Source organism: Opisthorchis viverrini, assembly GCF_000715545.1.
Source record: "Opisthorchis viverrini unplaced genomic scaffold opera_v5_218, whole genome shotgun sequence".
NCBI lineage: Eukaryota > Metazoa > Platyhelminthes > Trematoda > Opisthorchiida > Opisthorchiidae > Opisthorchis > Opisthorchis viverrini.
Genome location: NW_008751877.1, coordinates 349991 through 370809, shown reverse-complemented (window position 1 = coordinate 370809; position 20819 = coordinate 349991). Strand labels below are relative to the sequence as shown.

At 42.3% G+C, this 20819-nt stretch overlaps 2 protein-coding genes across 2 annotated transcripts in view; one reads left to right on the top strand and one right to left on the bottom strand.

Moving 5' to 3' along the window:
• Positions 1 to 856, top strand: part of T265_08468 (hypothetical protein) — a gene marked incomplete at both ends in the record, with an annotated part of 17667 nt that extends 16811 nt beyond the window's left edge. The window contains one exon of the mRNA XM_009174280.1: positions 584 to 856. Coding sequence (XP_009172544.1) covers positions 584 to 856 — 273 coding nt within the window. The remainder of the gene's footprint in view (positions 1 to 583) is intronic.
• Positions 857 to 3258: 2402 nt separating this feature from the next.
• Positions 3259 to 20819, bottom strand: part of T265_08466 (hypothetical protein) — a gene marked incomplete at both ends in the record, with an annotated part of 60787 nt that continues 43226 nt past the window's right edge. Inside the window, 8 exons of the mRNA XM_009174278.1 lie at positions 3259 to 3519; positions 4880 to 4985; positions 5413 to 5801; positions 7721 to 8247; positions 10527 to 10582; positions 11506 to 11778; positions 18413 to 18585; positions 19321 to 19385. Coding sequence (XP_009172542.1) covers positions 3320 to 3519; positions 4880 to 4985; positions 5413 to 5801; positions 7721 to 8247; positions 10527 to 10582; positions 11506 to 11778; positions 18413 to 18585; positions 19321 to 19385 — 1789 coding nt within the window. The remainder of the gene's footprint in view (positions 3520 to 4879; positions 4986 to 5412; positions 5802 to 7720; positions 8248 to 10526; positions 10583 to 11505; positions 11779 to 18412; positions 18586 to 19320; positions 19386 to 20819) is intronic.

Below are 20819 nucleotides of genomic sequence, written 5' to 3'. Positions count from 1 at the left end.
GTTCAGTTAATGTGAAAACAGCTATTTCCGGTAGGCATCTATGCTTCCTCAAAGCTGTTACTCGATGCAAACCGTAACCTGTATATAAATCTTTGTAGTGGAAGCCAGTGGGTATTACGTTTGTTGCTGTGGAGGCTCCTTTCGTGCCCTGGCACCTTTCATCTGAAGAGACCGCGAACTGGTTTGTGTTATTCTTCCATACGAACTTCCTATTCCCCATGCAGTGGAGTCGAGCATTCATGAATACTCGTGGATGACTCGATCTCTATCCCAGATTAGCCCCTTATTCATCATACAACTCAACTAGGAGTACCACTAGGCCTTGCAGGAGAGGTTTTCTCAGCATAACACTAGTCAAGAAGGAAAACTTAAGCTTTGAACCGAATAAGTTACTGGGATTCTTTCGCAATCTTTGTTATCAACTGGCCTTTTTCCGCTTATGGTGCATTTAGAGATTCGCTGTACGAGGAAAATTGCCAACCTAGCTGACACCCACAATTATTTTGGTATACCTAACCATTATTTTTTTATCATGGTACATCCATTTGATTGTACTCCGTCCTATAACTTCACCTTCCAAGAAATGGAAGCATCACTTCCGGCTCCTCAAGCCGGGACGGACCCAAGTAGCATGTATCCCTCAGCCGCTGCTGCCCACACTCCTGGTCAACATCCATCAGCTAACACAATCGCAGCGGAAGATCCCAGTACTGTTCAACCACCCTCGTACTCACAGTTACCTGATAGACCAGCAGAGGATTCTCAACCGGCCACATCGACGGGAAACTATCCAAGCACGGGCTATTCACAGCCTCAAGCTGCTTTGCTGGAGGGCCAATTGATTTCTTTTGATTGATCTCATTCTGCTCGGTTCGTCCGTAATTGTGACACAGTAATAGCTATTGAACCGGGTTTCATTTACTCGCCTACCTAACTCTCGTTACTTCCTATCACTTTACCGTGTTCTCTTGTTCATCAGCTTCGTGATTTGTTGTGGGTCTGCTTAGCTCCCACCCAGCTCGCCTCATATATGCCTTTGGACGCCATCGTTTTCTCCAATTTTTCATTTGATTGACAGCCAAACGAATACACAATGAACGGCCACCCTTTGATTTTCTTTATTGATCAACTGTAATGGGCACAATTACAGGTCATTTCTCACGGGTTCCCTAGGAATAGTCGTTTCTACCTGCAGTTTTCATGAAGTTCATTAGCTCAAAAGATGACCACTGGAACTGCTTTACGGTATGTGAACGCAAGGAACCAGGAATAAAGCTGGGTAGAAGACATTTTCCTGACGCGTGCAAAATGCTTATTTTCTTGCGAGAGATGGTGTACCGTATGGGGACAAAATTTTGTCCGCAACAACGCAACAATAAAAGGCTCAATAGCATCAATTCCCTCTCAACAACAAAAAATCTCCACCAAACTCATTGTAATTAAGGTGTAAAAAATCCGTCCAGTGTGTTCAGGTTGGTTAGCGAAGAGACCCCACTAATAACAGTTTGTGTTCCAATCATTCCTGTGGCCATCGCAACAGTCCCAGTGAATATATCAGTACTCTGTAATATTGGCGTTGGGCCCCACATCGTTAAAGCAGCTGGTGCACGTCGTCATGCCTGGTCTCTGGCCGTATGGAAGCAGGTTTGTGGTGTGTCCGAGCGGGGTTCAGGACAGTCGTCAGACCCAACAGCCCAAATTATCGCCCACTATCCGACGATCTGGTCATCTGCCATGGGAACATGGGGAATATAAGGGTCGGTAATTGGTCAGGTGGCGGTTGATCTGTTCGCCGAGCTTGGCAATTGACTTGCAAAGGTTTCGTCATCATTCGGGGCGAAGTTGGATGTCTCCGTCACAAAGAGATTGGACCTCATAGTGGTATGACAGTTTGCGCACTTCAGCAACGCATTGATCTATATTAGGGGGTATCCCCGCAACGCACTGAGTCTCTCATACCAGGTTGCTCAATGGCTAGAGGTCTGACGAACAGTCTCGTGGTCTTTCAGGTTGGGGGTTGGAACATGTGGCGACTTGTTCCGTAGAAATAGTGATACATTTCCCGCCAAACACCGCTGCCATGCGGTTAGACTTATGAGCCAAACGCTTCGGTTGAGGATCTCAATGGACCTTCTTTCTTGGATTGGGCACCCTGACAGTATCCCTGCCCACGTACAACCATAACATTCACAACTAACAATACTCTCATGACACGTCGGCCGTCACGTAGTGCCATCAGCCAGGTCGGCTTACTTGCTGCATACAGCAGGAAGGGTAAGCGAAAACAGGCTACTACTGACGCCCCTCTTCTTTCTTTCCCCACTTATCAATAACTCTCCTCTTGTAGGCCCAACACTTAGGACTAATGGCTCCGTTCGTATTGCATCGTTTTTGTGTACAGCGTCTGCCCGTCAAATGGCACCGACATTTTCAGGTAACTCAAGCCTCGACATCGTCTATCTGGCCGCCTCCAATGTGCGCGCTCTGAAGCAAGCAGGACAAGAAGCTGCTCTTGCTCACACTGGACTCGCTTGGCATTGATGTGTGCTATATCTCAGCAACAAGAATTCAAGATGCAAGCACAGTGATTGAGCTAACCGGCTACGCACCTCCGGTAATCCAGAGGCTGCTGCGGCGGGTGTAACAGGGATTCTTACTTGATAGAAGATGTGCTCGGATATTAGGTATCACGAATAGGTGGTTAGTTCGATGAGGTCGGCACTTGGATAATATTCTTCATAAGAACACTTCGAGTGACGTCCTCAACGCAACACCAATTATTCTGAAATAACAAAGCAGCAGTGTTTCCCAAGTGACAAGAGCACCTTTACCAAATCAATGAATTTGACATACTGCTGATGGCTGTATTTTACGAACTCTAAAAATTCCAAGCCATGCGCTACACTATTCAAAAGAGTCAGTTTATACCGGAATGCACTGCGTATCGTTGTTTATTCTTTCAAAAGGTTCTGTCTATTTGTATGCTGCCTCGAAGCCACGGAGGTATTTAAAAAAATCGATGTATTTAATAAAGAAGTTAGTTACATGATTGAACTGGTTAATGGAACTCAGAAGCGCGACACTTTTTTCAAGAACCCCCTAAGCGCGACTCACAGAGAGGGGGATTCTCAATAGAAAACGTTCATTAATGAAGATGCTGATAAATAGACGAACTCGGTGTTGAAACATTTGGGGTGTTGGTGGGCATTAGTCACCTCTATTGGGTTTGACCTGATTTGACCCAAAGAGGCTGTTTCACTGGATTGTCATGGTGAGTTCCAGGGAGATGGACTTGATGTAGCTGTTGATTGTATGCGCATCAGTTTCTTACAGTTCGATTGTATCTGCGGTCCACTGCAGTCTTCTGTTGCCAGGCTCCTTCATGGTTCGATTTTCTCGAAGCTGCTGGACCCATGGAAGTTCTCCGGTTTTGAGGGGAGTTCGGAATACCGTCGGTTGTTTGTTCGTGTATCTTGGCTATCTGGGGAGCTTGAATTACTGGAACTGGGATTTCATTGCCTAAAAGGTTTTGTAGAATACAGTGACCTTTGGCGTTCTAAAGATATCAGATGAACACATGTTTTATTAGGGGTAAGGGAACTTAATACGACCTCTCTCAGCATGCGATCAGAATAAATGCTTGGTTGTCCATATGAGCACCTTACATGAATTATTTTGTATCTAATTTTTTTATTAGGTCTTCCAAATACATGAAAGGTGACGCTCGCTTAGTGTTTTCTACTCACTGCTTTGTCAAATCATAGCTACCTACATTCGCTTCTCTGGCTGTTCCAATAAATCGGGGTTTCTCTGATGTGACCACAGCTGAGTTTTGAGATAGCCATTTTTAGGAAATACGATGGTCGAGATATTGCGATATGTTCTCTCGAACAAACATGAGAGTTTCATTTGGGATTGATTTGAGCCTCCCGCTAAGACGAAATCAGCTCACAAATGAGAGCAATTAACAAACTCCTACAATTTAGTGCTCAGGTAGAATATAAACTGGACGGAAACTCGGGAACTGCGCCTACCTGACGAGCCACAAGACAAACTGAAACCGGTCTCGGGCTGTTAAAGTTTTCAGCAACCCCAATGACTGGTGTTCTCCGTCAGGGAGCGAATAATACTTATTATCTGCCTCTCGGGGACGCAATATGAATTTCCGTATTTTTAAAATTTCTTGCTTCTCATTGGCTGAAATGCAAACCGACAAACTAACTTACACGCATCACGTTTATGAGGACTGACGTACCACTGACTCGTCCAGTGCATGACGGCAATACTATCTAGATTGGTGAAGTACCGTACACTGATTGCCCTGACGTTCCATGTTTTCTACTGCTGCTTCGTTCCGTAAATGAAGTCATCACAAGCGCACACCTCAAAAAGCTTCAGGCCGTTTCGATCCGGGACCTTCTGATTGGTAGTTTCAACATTTAACCTTACGGTGACGAAAGGCTGATCAGGAGTAGTTAATCAAGAATATAGCGCCACTCATACTTCAAACACAAGTCTTTATCGCAAACGGGCAGTATTCGCCTTTACACGGGTATTGATATCCCAGGAATTAACATCGCAGATTTAGTTATTAGTATCGTGTTCGAGTCCTCGTGCGATCACCTCAAAACCGGCCGCCGTCCCTTCCATTCAACTGTGAAGCGATGTCAACATTTTATTGTTCCATCAACAAAGGTATGAAAACTACTGCCGCATGGATACTTCTTACACAAAAAAACGGAAAGGAAATGAATATGAATAATAAATTACAAAACACATTAATTGCACACAGCACGCATCAGAGCTAACTTGAGATGGCGAAATTTCCCCCATCTGGAGGCATCGGATACCAATTGGCAGATGGCTTGTAAAATCTTACCTTTCAAGGGAGGACTGGGTTTCGACTTTCTGGAATTGCTTCGTGGACGGGGAATTTCGGATCTGTATGTTTCATTGCGTGGTCGCGTCATCTTGGTCTGAGCAAGCTGAACAAAAAAGCGTTAGTTTATAATTTGTGCTTTGATTGCAATGAGTTCTTGTAAGAGGTGCAAACAAATACATTCTGCTGTTTGAGCACTCGATTTCCTAATGGCTGATAAAAACAAACATCATTTCATAATGATTTTTGTTTTCGTCTCGAGATTCTATCGTGATTTAGTTGCGAAGTAATAGTGATAAGCTCAAAGAATATTCATAATATGATTGGTGGGCCCGAATCTCGCGCGGTGAACGTTGATTACAACCATTCATCCATGAAGGTGAGCTTAAGTATCGCTGTTTTTTGTACTAAGTTGCTCAGAACGTTTGCATTCATCTAAGTCCTTGAGTAGATGTCCCAGATAAACATCTTCCATATTTCCACTAAAAATCCTCATCGCTTTGTTCCTACTGTTTCATCTGAGGCACACTTACCACTCTTTTTTGATTTTTCACTTCTAGTGGAACCACTTTGATCGGTCTAGTTAGTGGACCTTGACTCCAGTCGTATCCGATATCCCCCGTGCTGATGCTGGGTTGCTCAGATTGACTGGGTGATCGCTTTCCAATTGGTATAGCTCGTTGTTCGATGGAATTTGCTTCTGAATACGACTGGTCATCTCTCCTGCGCCCAATCGAACGACGTGACTGGTATTTCTGAGCCTCGACCAACAGATGAGGGTCACTGCGTTTTCCCTGCCCCTCCGCTGGTGGTGGAGATAGTCTTAGGTAGACTGGTGAATGGAGGAGAGATATTTCAACATTTTCACCGGTGTCTGATTGCTCATCTACGTCCTGGTTGATGGCTACGGAGTGGCTCCTCCCTGCTTAGAAAACAATAAGAAATGACGCAGGCTATTAAACGATTCATATAAGGAAAACCACTCACCTGTAAGCTAAGAATTATACATCACCACAAAATCTGTAAACCTGCATGCTTTTACTCTTAAGATGCACACGATCGTGGTACGTGCAACGCAAAAACCCACCTTGTGTTCAACCCAACACTTTCTCTTTCAAGACCATACCTGTACCGAAATCCCATTCAATACGACGGACGTTTTCCGTCTCCGATCCGAGCTGTGCTGTCAAAAGTGCACCCGAGATGGTTCAGTGTTTAGGCCGGCATGTTAGTGTTTCCGCCCTAATACGCTTTCAACTTCCGAGTACTATGGGTTATCCCTAGTTCACCGAACAGCCCGAATTTGTTGCTGTTTAAACTGGGACTGGTGAAATTTAAACTGACATATTCGATAATCGAAACAGCGACGTCGAAGTATGCCTGCTCTAATTCGACTTCAAAAATATGCTGGAAGCTGAAGTAAAGGTCGAGAAGCTTGGCTCTGTAGCAGAATTTCAGTCATCTGTGAGAAGCGCTGATCATTGCAAACAGAGTACTGCATACTGAGTCAAATCTCTTGGGCAGTTACTTAGTCCAATTATGCACTCGGATGTTCCATCTCCGTTAATATCCCTGTATCAGAGCCTGCACCACAACTGAGTAGTTCAATGTAATTCAAGGTTTAGTGGTCTAAAAAGCAGTTAACTTTTCAACAACCATAGGGTGAACGTATATATACAAAGCGACGCAAAAATATGCGTAAATATGCGTATCACATGGAGTTAAACAGTTCCAGATTCGGTTTGGACATAAGATATGCATCTAAATTGTTCATGAAAATGGTTAAACTCGGCGAATGTACAACACTGGGAGGTAGGGAGTTCCAAGTGAAACATACACGGACCGCAAAAAGTTCCGTCGACAGTTCACCCTCGAGTGAGGTACCGCCAGCGAAAAGTCATGCCTCCTGCCCGTTCGTGGTCGACGTCGGACAAAAAGATTTTCCAGTCGTCAGACAAACTGTCAGCTGATTTATCGACCAATCTTAATTACCTCCTTTTTAATCACGAGAAATGGTTATGACGATAAGATGATTGTATAATATACGATATAATACGATGAGATGGATATTATTCTGTCTTTGTGAGTGTAACAAAAAAAGATAATGACCCTGTGGTACAGCCGAATTTAAAACTTGGGCCTAGAAGCTCTGTATTCATGTGCGCCACCTGGGATTCATAGGCAAAAACCCTCACTGTGGGGAAGAGAATTCAGGGAAATCAAGCTCACGAAACTGGTAAGTGACCGTAAAAATACCTGACAGTGCACTGAAAATGCACGAAAAGGAAGCTGTTATGCAACGCCTGGAGAAGCAATGTGGTTTATCTAGAGTGCTTCAGCTAGCAATAAACTATTCCAAAAACATACTCCATTCGAAGTATACTTCTGCTCCCATGTAGGTCACATCTCGAATGCGATCTAAGTTGTTTTGGATTTTTGATGTCCAAATGAAATTGCACTACTCTACTTACAGTAAGGATGCACATATGGCGTGATGCCCCCAAACAAGCCTTTCGAGTTTCTCGATTTTTTTGTAGTGGATTATTATTGACAGTAGGATAAATTCAGCAGGATACATTATGTGTAAGATGAAACTCTAACCATTTTGGCACCTTAGTAGAATGACATAAACGCACTTGCTTTCGCTGATAAGCATACATAAAAATGTCTGCTTTGGCGAAGCTTGTGTTATCAACAGACAATAAGGAGGATGTCAGGCAGCTACGTAGATTGCACAAAAACGGGAGCAGCGAGGAAATCAAATCCATGTTCTTCAACAGATGGACCTTTCTCGTAGCCTCCAAACTTCTTTCGCATGAAAACAAAAAACATACAACTTACGCTGTTTTTGTTTCACAACTTTCAAGCGTTGTTCTCGTCTTTGTTGAGCTACAAGCGAAATGGTTCTTGTATCCTTCACTCCACTAAGGTTTTCACCTAATTCAATGTTTGTTGGTCGCATATTTTCCAGACTACTGGATTCCGAGTGTTTGACTCCGTCTTCTTCGTTCTGGACTGTAGAGGGCAACTCATTATGCGATTGTGCAGTGGATGTCTCAGTGTCCGTAGCATTTGGACTGATCTTTTGTGTTTGACTAAAAAAGTTTATTTGTTTCTTTGACGGTGTGACGCGTTCAGATTGACTGTTTTCCATGTGGCTACCCAGTGGATGGAGAACATTACTCGAGCGATCAATGCCAAGCGTCGAAAGGCCATCTGACAACGAAGCTCGGCGGCCTGCTCCGGTCTTCAACCAATTAGTTGTCCGCTGGTAACGATGACCTTCCATGGCGGTCTCAAAAGGGATGCATGATAGGGAATTTGAGACCTTTGAAGAGTCGCCGTTTGTTAGTTGGATACCAGCAAATCTATCAGGTTTCACAAAGAAGGGAATATACGAAGAGATATGAGCAATAAAAAGTAAGATGTTTCGGATTTTGGAAGTGACCAAAACTATTAAAAGTTAATTGCCGGAAGTTCGCTCACATTGGCTCAAAGCAATGTTCTGATCCCCAATACGTTATCTTTTGGAAACAGGGTGTCCAGGGGAAAGTACTTGTGGTTCATTGGGACGGACGTCCAGTTTCTTCATGGGAAACCATTCCAGGAGTCGACTAATTAAAACATCCTGTTGTGCATACCAGTATGTCTGTTGTTCGTTTAGAGGGAGAACTTACTGAAAAAGCGTGAATACATGCACGAGGCACCAGTCCCATAAATATGGCCATTCTCCCGCCGAGATACAAGCAATCCACAACCAGTGGGATCGGTAAATTCCTTACTATACTGGATTGCTTGTGAACAGTTGATAGGACAAAATGAACCTAAATGACATCTGTCTTGTTTTCGCAAATTTCAGATTTCACACAGCCAAAAAGTAGCGGCAGCTTGGAACACAGTACATACCGTTGTACAGATGATACCTGCTTCCAAAACATAAAGAAAACGGACTCGGATTATCTGAGCAATGTCCGCTCAGTGTTACGGCATACTTCCCATTCTTTTGAGTAAGTGTGAAGGTTGTAAGGTTGCAAGTGCAGTGCACTTAGTTGTTGGACCTTGCACTGTTTTGTTAAATTTCTGATATCAGCTTTAATTGAAATTTTTTCGATACGACGGACCTAGATTCCCAAAAACATACATGGTCTGATCATGATCAGTGGCTTCCAATCCTCCTACTTCTATGCTGGAATCAGATATTTGCCGATGAAGGTGTCCGCTTTTAGCAGCTACATTGCTGTTGATTAGCATAAAACTTTTAAAGATTAGGAATGAAATGAAACATGCATTTGAAGAGAGAGATTCCTGTCACTCAAAGGCATAAATACCATCCAATGAAAAGCTCATTAACTCAGTAATGTGTGCTTTCACCACCCCACCATGAGGGTGCCCAAAACGTTCATGCAAAACAGCTAAATTTGGCACATCTTTAACATTCTTTACTTTAGAATCCCGCGTTGAACAATGGCTAGCCAAGCCACAGAAGCTAAGCACATTACTCAGCCATTATTCAGTTCTTTTGACTTTGAGTGAATTTTTTCAGTGATGTAGGGGCTCTTGAATCGTGCTACTCGGGAAGCCTACAGTGATTTCTAGCCGACACTATTCCAGCCACTTGTGGGACTGATTACTGCGGGTGAGCGCAATGGTGAACTCTTATCCTTTTGTTTAAAAACTCCCGAACATACTTTACCACAGACTGATATATACATCCACACGACTCCATACCAGTTACCTATTTTATAATGGGTTAACTTCACAATCTAACAGATTCAACAACAAAATAACTGGTGGCCACAAGGGATCCCTTTTTTGATTACAAAGTGACAGATAAAAACGGAAACAAGCTCGCAGTGAAACGACCGAGGGAAAGTCAGCATATGTTTTCCAAGTCACTTCCTCATGCAATGGCCGAATGAACTTTGAGGTCACAGACGTCCTCTTCATTCTACATCTAGAACGGGAGCATGGCTCACGAGTTCTAAACAGGGTGCAGATAATAGTCATAGACTAATAGCTTCAATAACTTGGTGTCACAAAACACAGGTTGGCTGCTAGTTAGACGAATGGGGTGAACTATTGCATTATCTCGCTGCAGCATGATGTGCTTGTGTAAATCCATAACAGAGTCAGCAGTGTTTGATTCTGTATGAGGTTCTGCTATTTAGACTCCCCGACGCCGTTGACTGTTACGGATCCGCTCAGTTACTATGTCAGAAGTGCGTTACGTTTGACAGAAAGCACACATTTAGCTGTTCGGTTGAAGCGGATTTTGTTTTTGCCGCTTTCAAACCAACAACAAGTGACTCCATTCATCTGGCTAGTCTGTACTGAGTACAGTTTCATCAACGATTATTCCAACTCAGGATAAGCCTAGTTTGTCTGGAATCGTGTCATGCCCTTTGGCATGCAAACCTGTGTTGCTCACCAATTTCAAATTGCAAGACATCAAAGGCTACCAAGCAAACATTTATTTAATGAACGTTCCGTAAAGTTTCCGCAGACTAACTACAAATGGGTGGAGTTCATATCTGGTCCCCATAGTTTTTTTCCGGTGTTTGAAACTAAAGATACCTTCGTAATCAACGACACATCGGAGGCGTCTTGTATCCTTAAAACTGTATATTTTGGAAAATGAGTGGCTTACCGAACATCGGATACCGAGCCACCGACACTCACTCTTCGCTGCGCTCCCAGATTTGTCTAAAAATAAAATAGGCACAATAAATTCACCGAACATTCTGCCGAGTACTTTCACTGAAATACTAATTATTTACAGTTCCGTAAACCAAATACACCCTCGTGAAAACAAGGCAGTGACCATTTAGAAAACAGCTTAGAGCACGCTAATGAATGAATGTGTCAGATGGACTCAAGGGGGCTCGTTGCAGTCGATCCAGTTAGTGATAAAGTGCAGTTCGATTGTTGTCTGTCATTGAGTGGAAAGCATGATTACGCTTCAATTAAGGCTCGAGTATTTCTGATTTGTTCCAAGGAACCAATAATGTTGTTCCAAGGAATCACAGTCAGGGAAACCGAAGTACATTTGAAGGGATCATACGTTTTGGCCCGAGATTCCGTGAGCAAATGAGTCTTATTTTCTCATGCAGTTTTATTTTTCTGAGGCTGTACTCTGTTCTATGGAAACGGTTCTTTTTGTAGAGAATGTGAATAATTCCCACACTTAGAGCAAAACCAATTCGTGAAGAGTCATTAAGCGCTGTTCTCAACGTCAGCGGATTAAGATCACTGCAGCGGGTTGATCAACGGGTCAAGCGAAATATATTATGATCTTTTTACCCCTTGGTACTCTACATAAAATACCTACCGTCCAACTGATTGGAAAAAAGCTTGCTGACTGCCTGACTAACCGACTAACCAAACTTTAATTTCAAAAGGTATGCGAAGCTTTCATGTACACGGCCGAAATTTTCCACTGTGGTTTGAAGTAGGCATTCAAATGAGTGGACATCGTGTAGTTCAGTGTTCAACGGTACTCAATACAGTAGAAAGTTAGCTAAGTGTTGAGCCAATAAAAGCCGTGGATTTGTAATGAATAAATGTAGTTGATCATATACTCATCCAGTTATTCAACTCTCTCTGGCAAACAAAAATGTATTGCTCACCTGTTGTGCGTACAACTCCAACAGTTGCAGAAGTTCTTTGGGAGTCTCCACATTATTGTGTGCCAGCAAGTCGGCCTGGTAACGAATTATCGCTTCCGACAGACGACTATCCACACGTAGCTGATTTAGGAGAAATTCACGCCGTTTCAGTTCCGTTCCACTGAGCGCGTACTGAGCATCCAGATCCGCTCTTTCCAGTTCTAGTTCGTGCAATCTGCATAGCAGGTCAATAATTTCGCGTTCTTCGCTGCGCATTGACTGAGCAAGCAGGGACTGAGAAGAACAATTATTTGACCGTACTGAGCATCCAGATCCGCTCTTTCCAGTTCTAGTTCGTGCAATCTGCATAGCAGGTCAATAATTTCGCGTTCTTCGCTGCGCATTGACTGAGCAAGCAGGGACTGAGAAGAACAATCGATTATTTGACTAAGAACCAAGCGTGATATAAAGGATACAGAAAGTTGAATACTTTGAGAAACCACCAGTCTGCGTCGTCCTATAACAGTTCACAAATTTTATGGCTGCAAGTCAGTACATCAATAATCATTGAGAAGAGCTCTTTTCACCCACAACCCAGTACTCAGTTCCTCCTAAACAGAGGCCACCCAGTAAAAACCAAAGAGTCCACCCAATCATTGCGCTTTTCCTTGGATGTATCGAGTTTACATACTTTTATTCGGCGGGGCGGTAACTCGGTAACTCAACGACCTTAAAATGGTGTTTCATAACTGGGTAGTTTTCAGTTCACAAACAGTTGATGTATCGAGTTTACATACTTTTATTCGGTGGGGCTGTAACTCTGTAACTCGACGACCTTAGAATGGTGTTTCATAACTGGGTAGTTTCCAGTTCACAAACAGTCAGTCATTCATAATCATACATTCGTGATACTGTTTAGTTGTGTGACACACTCCACGACGAATAATTTTGGGCGGCTTATCGTTGAGCATACTATCCTTTATTTTTAACCCTAGGCTAATATAAACATACGAAAACTCGGCAGATCAAACCTCCGTCTATCTGGCAATTTTGGCTTGGGGATTTACAAATAATAACCGTAACGAAGAATGGGGACTGAATAACTTCGCATTCACATTTGGCACCTCGGACTGACTACTGTTTGATCCATATTTATCAGACTTCAACTAAGCAACTAAAGGTTTTGAAAAAGTGGATGTCCAACATTGTTCCACATAGGCGCACAATCCAGAACCCTATTCATATAGAGCTTTGCTTTAGTGAAAAAAGTATCCAACTCTGGAAGCAATACAGAATTATGACAAGAGTCCTGAATATTCTGTATGCAAATCGCCGTAAAAATACCTACCATCCAAAATCATCTCTAGACTAGAGCACGTTTAATGTCACTGACAATTCTAGTAACAAAACTTTATTCAGCCCTTATGGCACCATGTCCTAAGTAGCAATATAATAGTAGAAGAGGGATACTGTGAAGAAATGAAAGCATTCATGGGCCACCGGAGAAATTAAGACCATTTTATCTTTCTGGTTCATGTGGATTAACTTGCAGGGGGGGAGGGAAAACGATGTTACTGGTTTGCATACTGTTATAAGCTAGACATACAGTCAAACTGACTTTTGTCTATCGTGTCTGAAGCTGTGCTTTCGATGCATAGGGTTTCCCGAGTACGCTGCCTCAGTCCTCATAATAATGACTTATACAACCTGTTGCTCGACATAACGTACAAAAATGTGAGCACCTTGTTGTCGTTCGTTTCTCCTGAGGGCGTAAGTCGTTAGTAAGTTACAGCCCTTCTAATAGCTTCCATCCTTGGACATATCGCTCATTTTTCATGATTTTACGGCAGTTAATCCTTAAAACTTACCGCTAAGGCGCTTGGCAATCGGCTTGCAAACGTTTTGTCACCATACGAGAAGACATCATCAGTGCGCAGTTGGGTGGGTGACGAAACGTTTGCAAGCCATTTGCGAAGCAGCTCAACGACCAATGAACTCACCCGACCTACCAATATTCCAACACATTACTGCCAACGCATTACTGTCAATAGTGACTATCTCTCCATTGCATACAATAAGCCTTTTGGTAAAAAAACATAACTGCAACGCCAGTGCCAGTGTCCGGTTCTATGGAACAGGAGGAGTTGTTATAAAATGGAAACCAGATTAATTTTGTCCAAAGCGAAGAAGGAACATGCTCCACGTTCTTAGGTAGCAGTTATAGGCTTCTAGATTTGCTCAGCCAGTTAAACCAGATGCTGGGCTTCTGAAAGTGCACATACCTGAGATTTAGACTAAAACACCTGTAACTGTCATTCGACTATCGAAACATTTGGATCTTTGAGTTCCTACTATTTATGAGGGAAGTAAAGTCATTTTCCGGATGAAGAAGTCATCAGCCCGATAGGGTGCTGTGCTGTCTCTTTGATGTTTGCAAACCCCACGCAAACACAAAGGAGAATGTGCGCACGCAGTTGGGTGGGTGACGAAACGTTTGCAAGCCATTTGCGAAGCAGCTCAACGACCAATGAACTCACCCGACCTACCAATATTCCAACACATTACTGCCAACGCATTACTGTCAATAGTGACTATCTCTCCATTGCATACAATAAGCCTTTTGGTAAAAAAACATAACTGCAACGCCAGTGCCAGTGTCCGGTTCTATGGAACAGGAGGAGTTGTTATAAAATGGAAACCAGATTAATTTTGTCCAAAGCGAAGAAGGAACATGCTCCACGTTCTTAGGTAGCAGTTATAGGCTTCTAGATTTGCTCAGCCAGTTAAACCAGATGCTGGGCTTCTGAAAGTGCACATACCTGAGATTTAGACTAAAACACCTGTAACTGTCATTCGACTATCGAAACATTTGGATCTTTGAGTTCCTACTATTTATGAGGGAAGTAAAGTCATTTTCCGGATGAAGAAGTCATCAGCCCGATAGGGTGCTGTGCTGTCTCTTTGATGTTTGCAAACCCCACGCAAACACAAAGGAGAATGTTTGTTGTAAACGCTTTGTCATATGGACTATCCTGGGGAATGGGTTTCTTTTGGAGATAAACTAAAAATCTGCGGCTCGTTATCTATTAATTCAGGAAACGGGGAACAAAATGAAAGATGCCAAGGGCCATAAAAACGTAAATGACATAACGTACCACCGAAAACCACAAGCCAAAGTAACCCAAAATTTTTTTATTTGCAGCAGGAAAAACAGAGTATTTTGGCGTGAAAGCATGATCTTACCAATAGCAAATTTGAAAGTAACACGCTCAATAAAGTCTTGGTCCAAGAAGTTGTGATTTTGATAATCATGGGTGAACATTGACCAAAAATCAACTGAATGTCTACAGCTGCCCCAGTGGGAATGTGTTGCAATATATATATATATATATATATATATATATATAGCGTAGGGTTTTATTTGTTCGACAACTAACCGTTAAACTATGGGGAATAAGATTCAAAGGCTCACTGAATATGCAATACAGATTCTGATACCTTGAATTCAATGGAATCTATTAGATGATCAAGGCCGCTACGATTTGAATGGCTGCGTGGAATTCCCTAACACTTCAGGGCTTATTGAGTGATGACTTCTCAGATGGGAGTTTCACCCATCTTGTTAGATTTCTCTTCCTCTTAGCTACTTATGGGTTGATGGTGGTGTGAGGAGATTTGGTAATTTTGAAAGGGAGTTCCGCCCTTCAAGTGAACCCAGTCTATACTGCATGCTGTAAGGTGGCTTCCGTGACTGAACGACGAATACCACTATGTCTTGTCTACAAGGGACCTAATCAAGCTGATACTACTGATGAGGCATGCGAGTAGCTCGTTTTCTCGTAACTGCGCTTCCCGTCCAACTGAAGTCGGGGATTAGTACGGAATTTGTGAAGCTGCTTGGCACGTTCGTTTGCCATTGCGTAGTAGTCGATTAATATCCGGGAAAGTTCAAGAAGAAGAAGATGGATATTCAATTACCAAGAAACTGGGTGCATGTGAGAGATTTACTATACTGTCCGATAGTTTGTGACTGTATAGTTGGTGTTTTATAATAAACAATTTCGTGTTGAAGGGATTGCTTCCATTTTATTGGCCGAAGTGTCAGGTGTTCAACCACTTATCAAAAGGTCGTGGCTCCTGGCTATTCCCACCGACGTTGAAACAGCCGTACAATGCATTTCGGCTTTTCAGCTGACGGGATGAAACCGCTATTGAAAATTACTGGATGTTTTCACACTACCATCAAACCGAAGCAAACACGGAAAATTGGAAGACTTCTTATCGCAATTTTTGTTCTAATTGTGCCACCTGCCGGAGATATGTGGAAGCTGATATCAGGTTCAAACTGGTTCACCATTCTACATGACGAGTCAGTCCATGGTATTAGTCGATAGATCCATATCGAACAATAATATGTCAACTCAAACGGGCAACAACTGGCTGGGTGAATGAGCATCAGATTCGAAATACAGACATGTTCAGGAAAGTAGTTCAAGCCAACGGTCTGAATAATTCCATATCTTGCGAAAAAATGGTTCGGTTGAGGAGATTCCAGGAAGGGAGTATATAATCAAAGGATTTGCAGCGGATAAAGGTTAGTATAATTCTACAAAGCGATTAGATCAAAGAAGAAGTCACGTAGCATCGTGCCAAAAATTCACTTTCAGCAGTTTCTATGCACCAATAACGATCCCAAGCCTTGTTGTGCTTACAATGTTCTAAAGTTGGGCCGGAGATTCCGCAGATGAGAACTGAGGACGCGCGCTTTCATGGGATCCGAAATACGAAGAAGGTCCGGTTCATGGCCAAGCCATAAAACTCTCAGCCTTCACATTAAAAAGGTATCGTTATACAATAATTCGAGTTATCGGACACCACACGTAAATAAAAGTCAAGTTGCCGGTTTAAAAATGCGTACAGTTCACGAATGTCGCACAACCTGAGTTCAAGTAGGACAAAGTGTTGCGGAAACTGTGAACCTGTGCTGGCATGATTAAGCTCAAGAGGGGAAACACCAGTCATGGATTCTCGGTGAGTAGTGTCTTGCGTCTAGAAAACCTATTGCGATATCTTGAAAGTCGCACTAACTGAAAAATAGTTCAGCACTTTTAGCTGAAGGATGTATTTAAACGGGGGATTCAGTTGGGATTCATTTGGTTCAGCGTACTTCGCAAGTTCGATAAAATTAGTGCATAGATCCAAAGCCAATAGGACTAAACTTCATAGTAAGTTTCTTCACTCCATTCAAAACAGTAGTCTACATTGAATAGTTCATCCACATCTAAGACCATACTACTTATGTCTGCTACCAGATCAAGCGCATAGTTTTGGTAAACATAGGATTTCCCGTTCCTTGAACTCAGACGAAATTCACCGCTCAATTTGGTTGCTAAGACACGGCAAAATTGTGAAGAAAAGCCACTGCAAATATGATAGGTAAGGATTTTTTCCAAAAAGTTGATAAAACAGCTCGTTGGGACTGCTTTTCGACAAATATCCGACAGTGTTCAGCAAACTTATGAGAGGGGGTTTCTCCGAGATATATCTAATATCATACAGAGTGAAACATGAGGCGTCCTTTGTGTGGCACATTTAGTTGGAGGATTTCGTAAACGACAAAGCCAGCTGAGATTCATTTGATCCTCTTGTGCAAATGGGCATGTTTTGGGGGTTCATCTTATATTTATAGGTGATGAGTGTTAGAGAAACATTCAGTTGGTAACTGATTATTCCGGTTTTTCCGACTGTTGTTTGTGGTGCAAGTTCTTTCTACGGTCTTACAGTATTTTCCTTGTCATAATCTATTATCCATACGTTAATAAAAGTTTTGATTGCCCACTATCGGATCCATACTGTTTTAGGTTTGTAAGGGCATCATACTTTTTGAACTGTAGCAGACCGTTTTGAACACGAGCACCTACTACTTAATTAGTATCTTATGCCAACATAAAGTGCTTCGATGTCGCAACTATCCATCAATCTAAATACTTCGTAGGAGAAGCCAATCAGTAAGCGTGGTTTTTTTCGAAATCTCATATGAACAAAAGTTTCCGTTTTCAAAATTCAACTGAGTAGTGTGATCATTCGAAATTCCGAGACTGCCTTCATAAAAGGAAACCCAAGCAGAACAGAAACAGCAGCCCTCATTACAGTCCTACGAGCGTTAAAATGAAAAAAGATCGTCAACAATGATATGGCCTGTTTTGAAAAGAAAGTTATTCTGTGGGAAATGAGAATCGGTTTGTTGCGGAAACTTTCTGCTTCGGTGACACGAGCAAGAAGCTTCCACAGCTACATGAAGCACTTTGTGGACTAATTCCTTCCTGGTGATATATCCCACCTCGAACTCCATAAATGTTAATTAACTCGATTACTCTTAAAAGTTTGAGTGCTTTTGGGCAAACCGAACGGGAGCCACCTGGCTTCAAAAGTAAAACAGCGATGTTCGGTGCTGTGTATGAAATTGGGGGTCTTTTTACGTCGGTACAAATATGAATTCATTAAATAACATTATATTAATTTGATGTAAAAGCGTATATTTGCTGTTCTTGCCATAAAAGCTCAGAATAACATATCTTCTCGTGGATGCTGGTTATACGCAACCTCTCAAAGAAATGCACACAGCAGTTTGTAGTTGGCACCACCTCTAACTGCATGAGCATTGGCTTCATGGTACTTATGAGTAGACGGAATTGGAAAAGAGGAATGGAGAAAACCAGCTTTGTTAGGCGAGCTGGTTTTCTTGTTTGAAGATGTAAACTCTGCATGAAAGTGATATCCAAACCAGAGATTAAGTAGGGTTCCAGGTGAGTCTATCGCAGAACCAAATTTGCTTGCAACTGAGTGTGTTTCACTGATTCCCATGATGTCTTGCGTAGCTGTCGTAAGTTTGGAAGCCATGCGACAAAACGTGACATTCAAATCTCACTTTTTGCATCCTTTTGACGTTATCCGCTGCGATTTCGTGGTCCTTCTCAATTTGCTCGTAGGCTTCCTCCAGTCGTCGACGTTCCTGCCGCAGGGCTTCTCGGGCTTGACCCATGAACTGATAACTATGGATTATGGGGTAGTGGTGCGCGTAGCTTGCATCTCGGATACCATCTGTGAAAAGACGCATCAAATGATAGCAGTAAATTGGAGGTATTCGTAAGTAAAACAAAGCAATTATCACTGTTTTTATGCTTGCATATAAGAGCATCACACGTGTTATGAAACCACACGAACAGGAGTCATCCAGGTTCGTTACTCAAGTCCCACTACCCGGTTGATCACAATTCTCATTTGAGTTGAGCATAATTATCTGAGCTCCAAACCGAAGGATTGTGATTTGAACCTTTTAGGAGGTCGCTAATGCTCTCACTGTCGATAATTCATAACAGTTTGCCTTTTACAGGGTAGTTTATTGTCGTCTGAGGAGATAAAATTTTGGGACGAAATGTCCAAAGCGATTTATTTCGAAGTTCTTCCACTTGGGTTCACTCAGGTTTCATTGCGAAAGCCAAGGCTGACTGCAGGTTTTTATACCGGTATTGATCCACACCAACTCCCAAAATACTGAAGTTGGTAGCGATATTCTCAAAAAACTTGGGAGAAATATCAATCACTTCTACCGGATCTAGTCAAATATTTCAGTAAAATTAGGAAAAGGGAATGAAGAAATGAGGACATCCCTGGGCTTCCGACTTATCGGGAATCAATGCATACTGACCTCTCCGGATCCAGCATAACAAATTTTCTGTCACGATAATGGCTTAAAACCAATAAAACCAAAAGTGAGAGAAGGACCGTTTTGAATGCCTCCATGTTGGTAACTTTTTTTACGCGACGTATACTCACCAAGATTTGTCTGTGATTCTGTGGCACTTGAAGCAGTGACTGAAGAAGCTTTTGATGAGTCCCATCTAAAATACGGAATATACCAATGAAGATGGGATCACTGCTTCCTGAACGAATAGTAATGAACAAAATTTCCAGGCGAACCAGATAGTGAGTACTCGGTGTTCAAATCTCAGTGAAGTAAAGAGCGCGGCAGAATATTGTAAGACATATTATTCTTGATCGCTCACAGAGGGCAGAAACCAGAACTGTACATATAGCCTACATAATTTGAAAGACAGTGAGGCGCTCATCGTGAAAGTGCATGAGAGGGTTGCTGAATGGTTGTAAAGTAAACACCTAAAAGGAATAAAAAAGATAGGAATTTTACTTAGATGCTTTGCTTTGCTGCTGTTTTCTTTGTACTACTAAGAATGTGGCGAAAGTTCCACTTGTGTAGCCCTGTTTGATTCAAAAACTGAACATAGATCAGACAAAAAATATGGAGTATTGCATTATTATTTCCAGGAACACCTAACGTTCAAATTAATTTGATTATGAACACGTAACGAAGGCTTTGACTGACGTATCGCCGTAGTCTCCGGAAACTCAAGAAAGTCGATTTTACTGGTGACATTGGATAGTAAATGCTGATGTTAGATTTACCTGATCGCTTGTAATGAGAAGTCTGTGGTGTTTTCCGCCTACCATTCGATCGAGTACTTTTGAACTAGAACTTTGGACCAGAAGAGACACATGATTCTTATTTCTGGCATTGATGTACCAATTGGTTCTGCCAGTTCACCTCACTCCGTAATTACATACGAGTTAGTGTACTCAATGTGAAATTTAGTTTAGTTTGCTCAAGGGTAATGTTAATCCATGATATCGGTTGATCACGTGTATTTCCGCCGCAATATATGTCCGCTTTACTGTCGGCGCTAAGGGCGGTATTACTGATGTTAATTTGTTGGCTCATATAAATGGAAACTGTATGGAAATCAGAATCCTAGATAGCAAGTCACGTTTCCTGGGTTCAAGTCACTCGTTCGCATGTTTCTCAGTAGTCCAGCAGCGATGAATCAGTGTCTGATTCAATCAGTGTCGATTCTGTTGAAATGTCCTAATGAAAAGAGGACATCCATTTTGACGGAGGTTTGAATATATTTGGTAACTTTTATAGCAGTATTCATCCACTCAGTAAAGCCGATCAATGCTCAAAAGCCGAGAAGCAGTGAACAGATATTCCACTCTTGTTGTGGAGCATCTCATGCAATTCAGAAAGTCTCGAAATCGCGGCAACATAACACTTGATCGTTTGGTCACCAGTGGCTCTTCGGCAATGTGAATACCCTTGTAACGGTGATACTAATGATCGGGAGGCACGCGAGTAGTATGTGTTGTTCGTAGAATTTCGCTTTCCGTCGACTGAAAAATGGAATTCTGTTGCGGAATTCGTGGGGCCACTTTGTAACATTTGCTTTTATTTGACCGACGAATGATTGGAGGCAATGAATCTC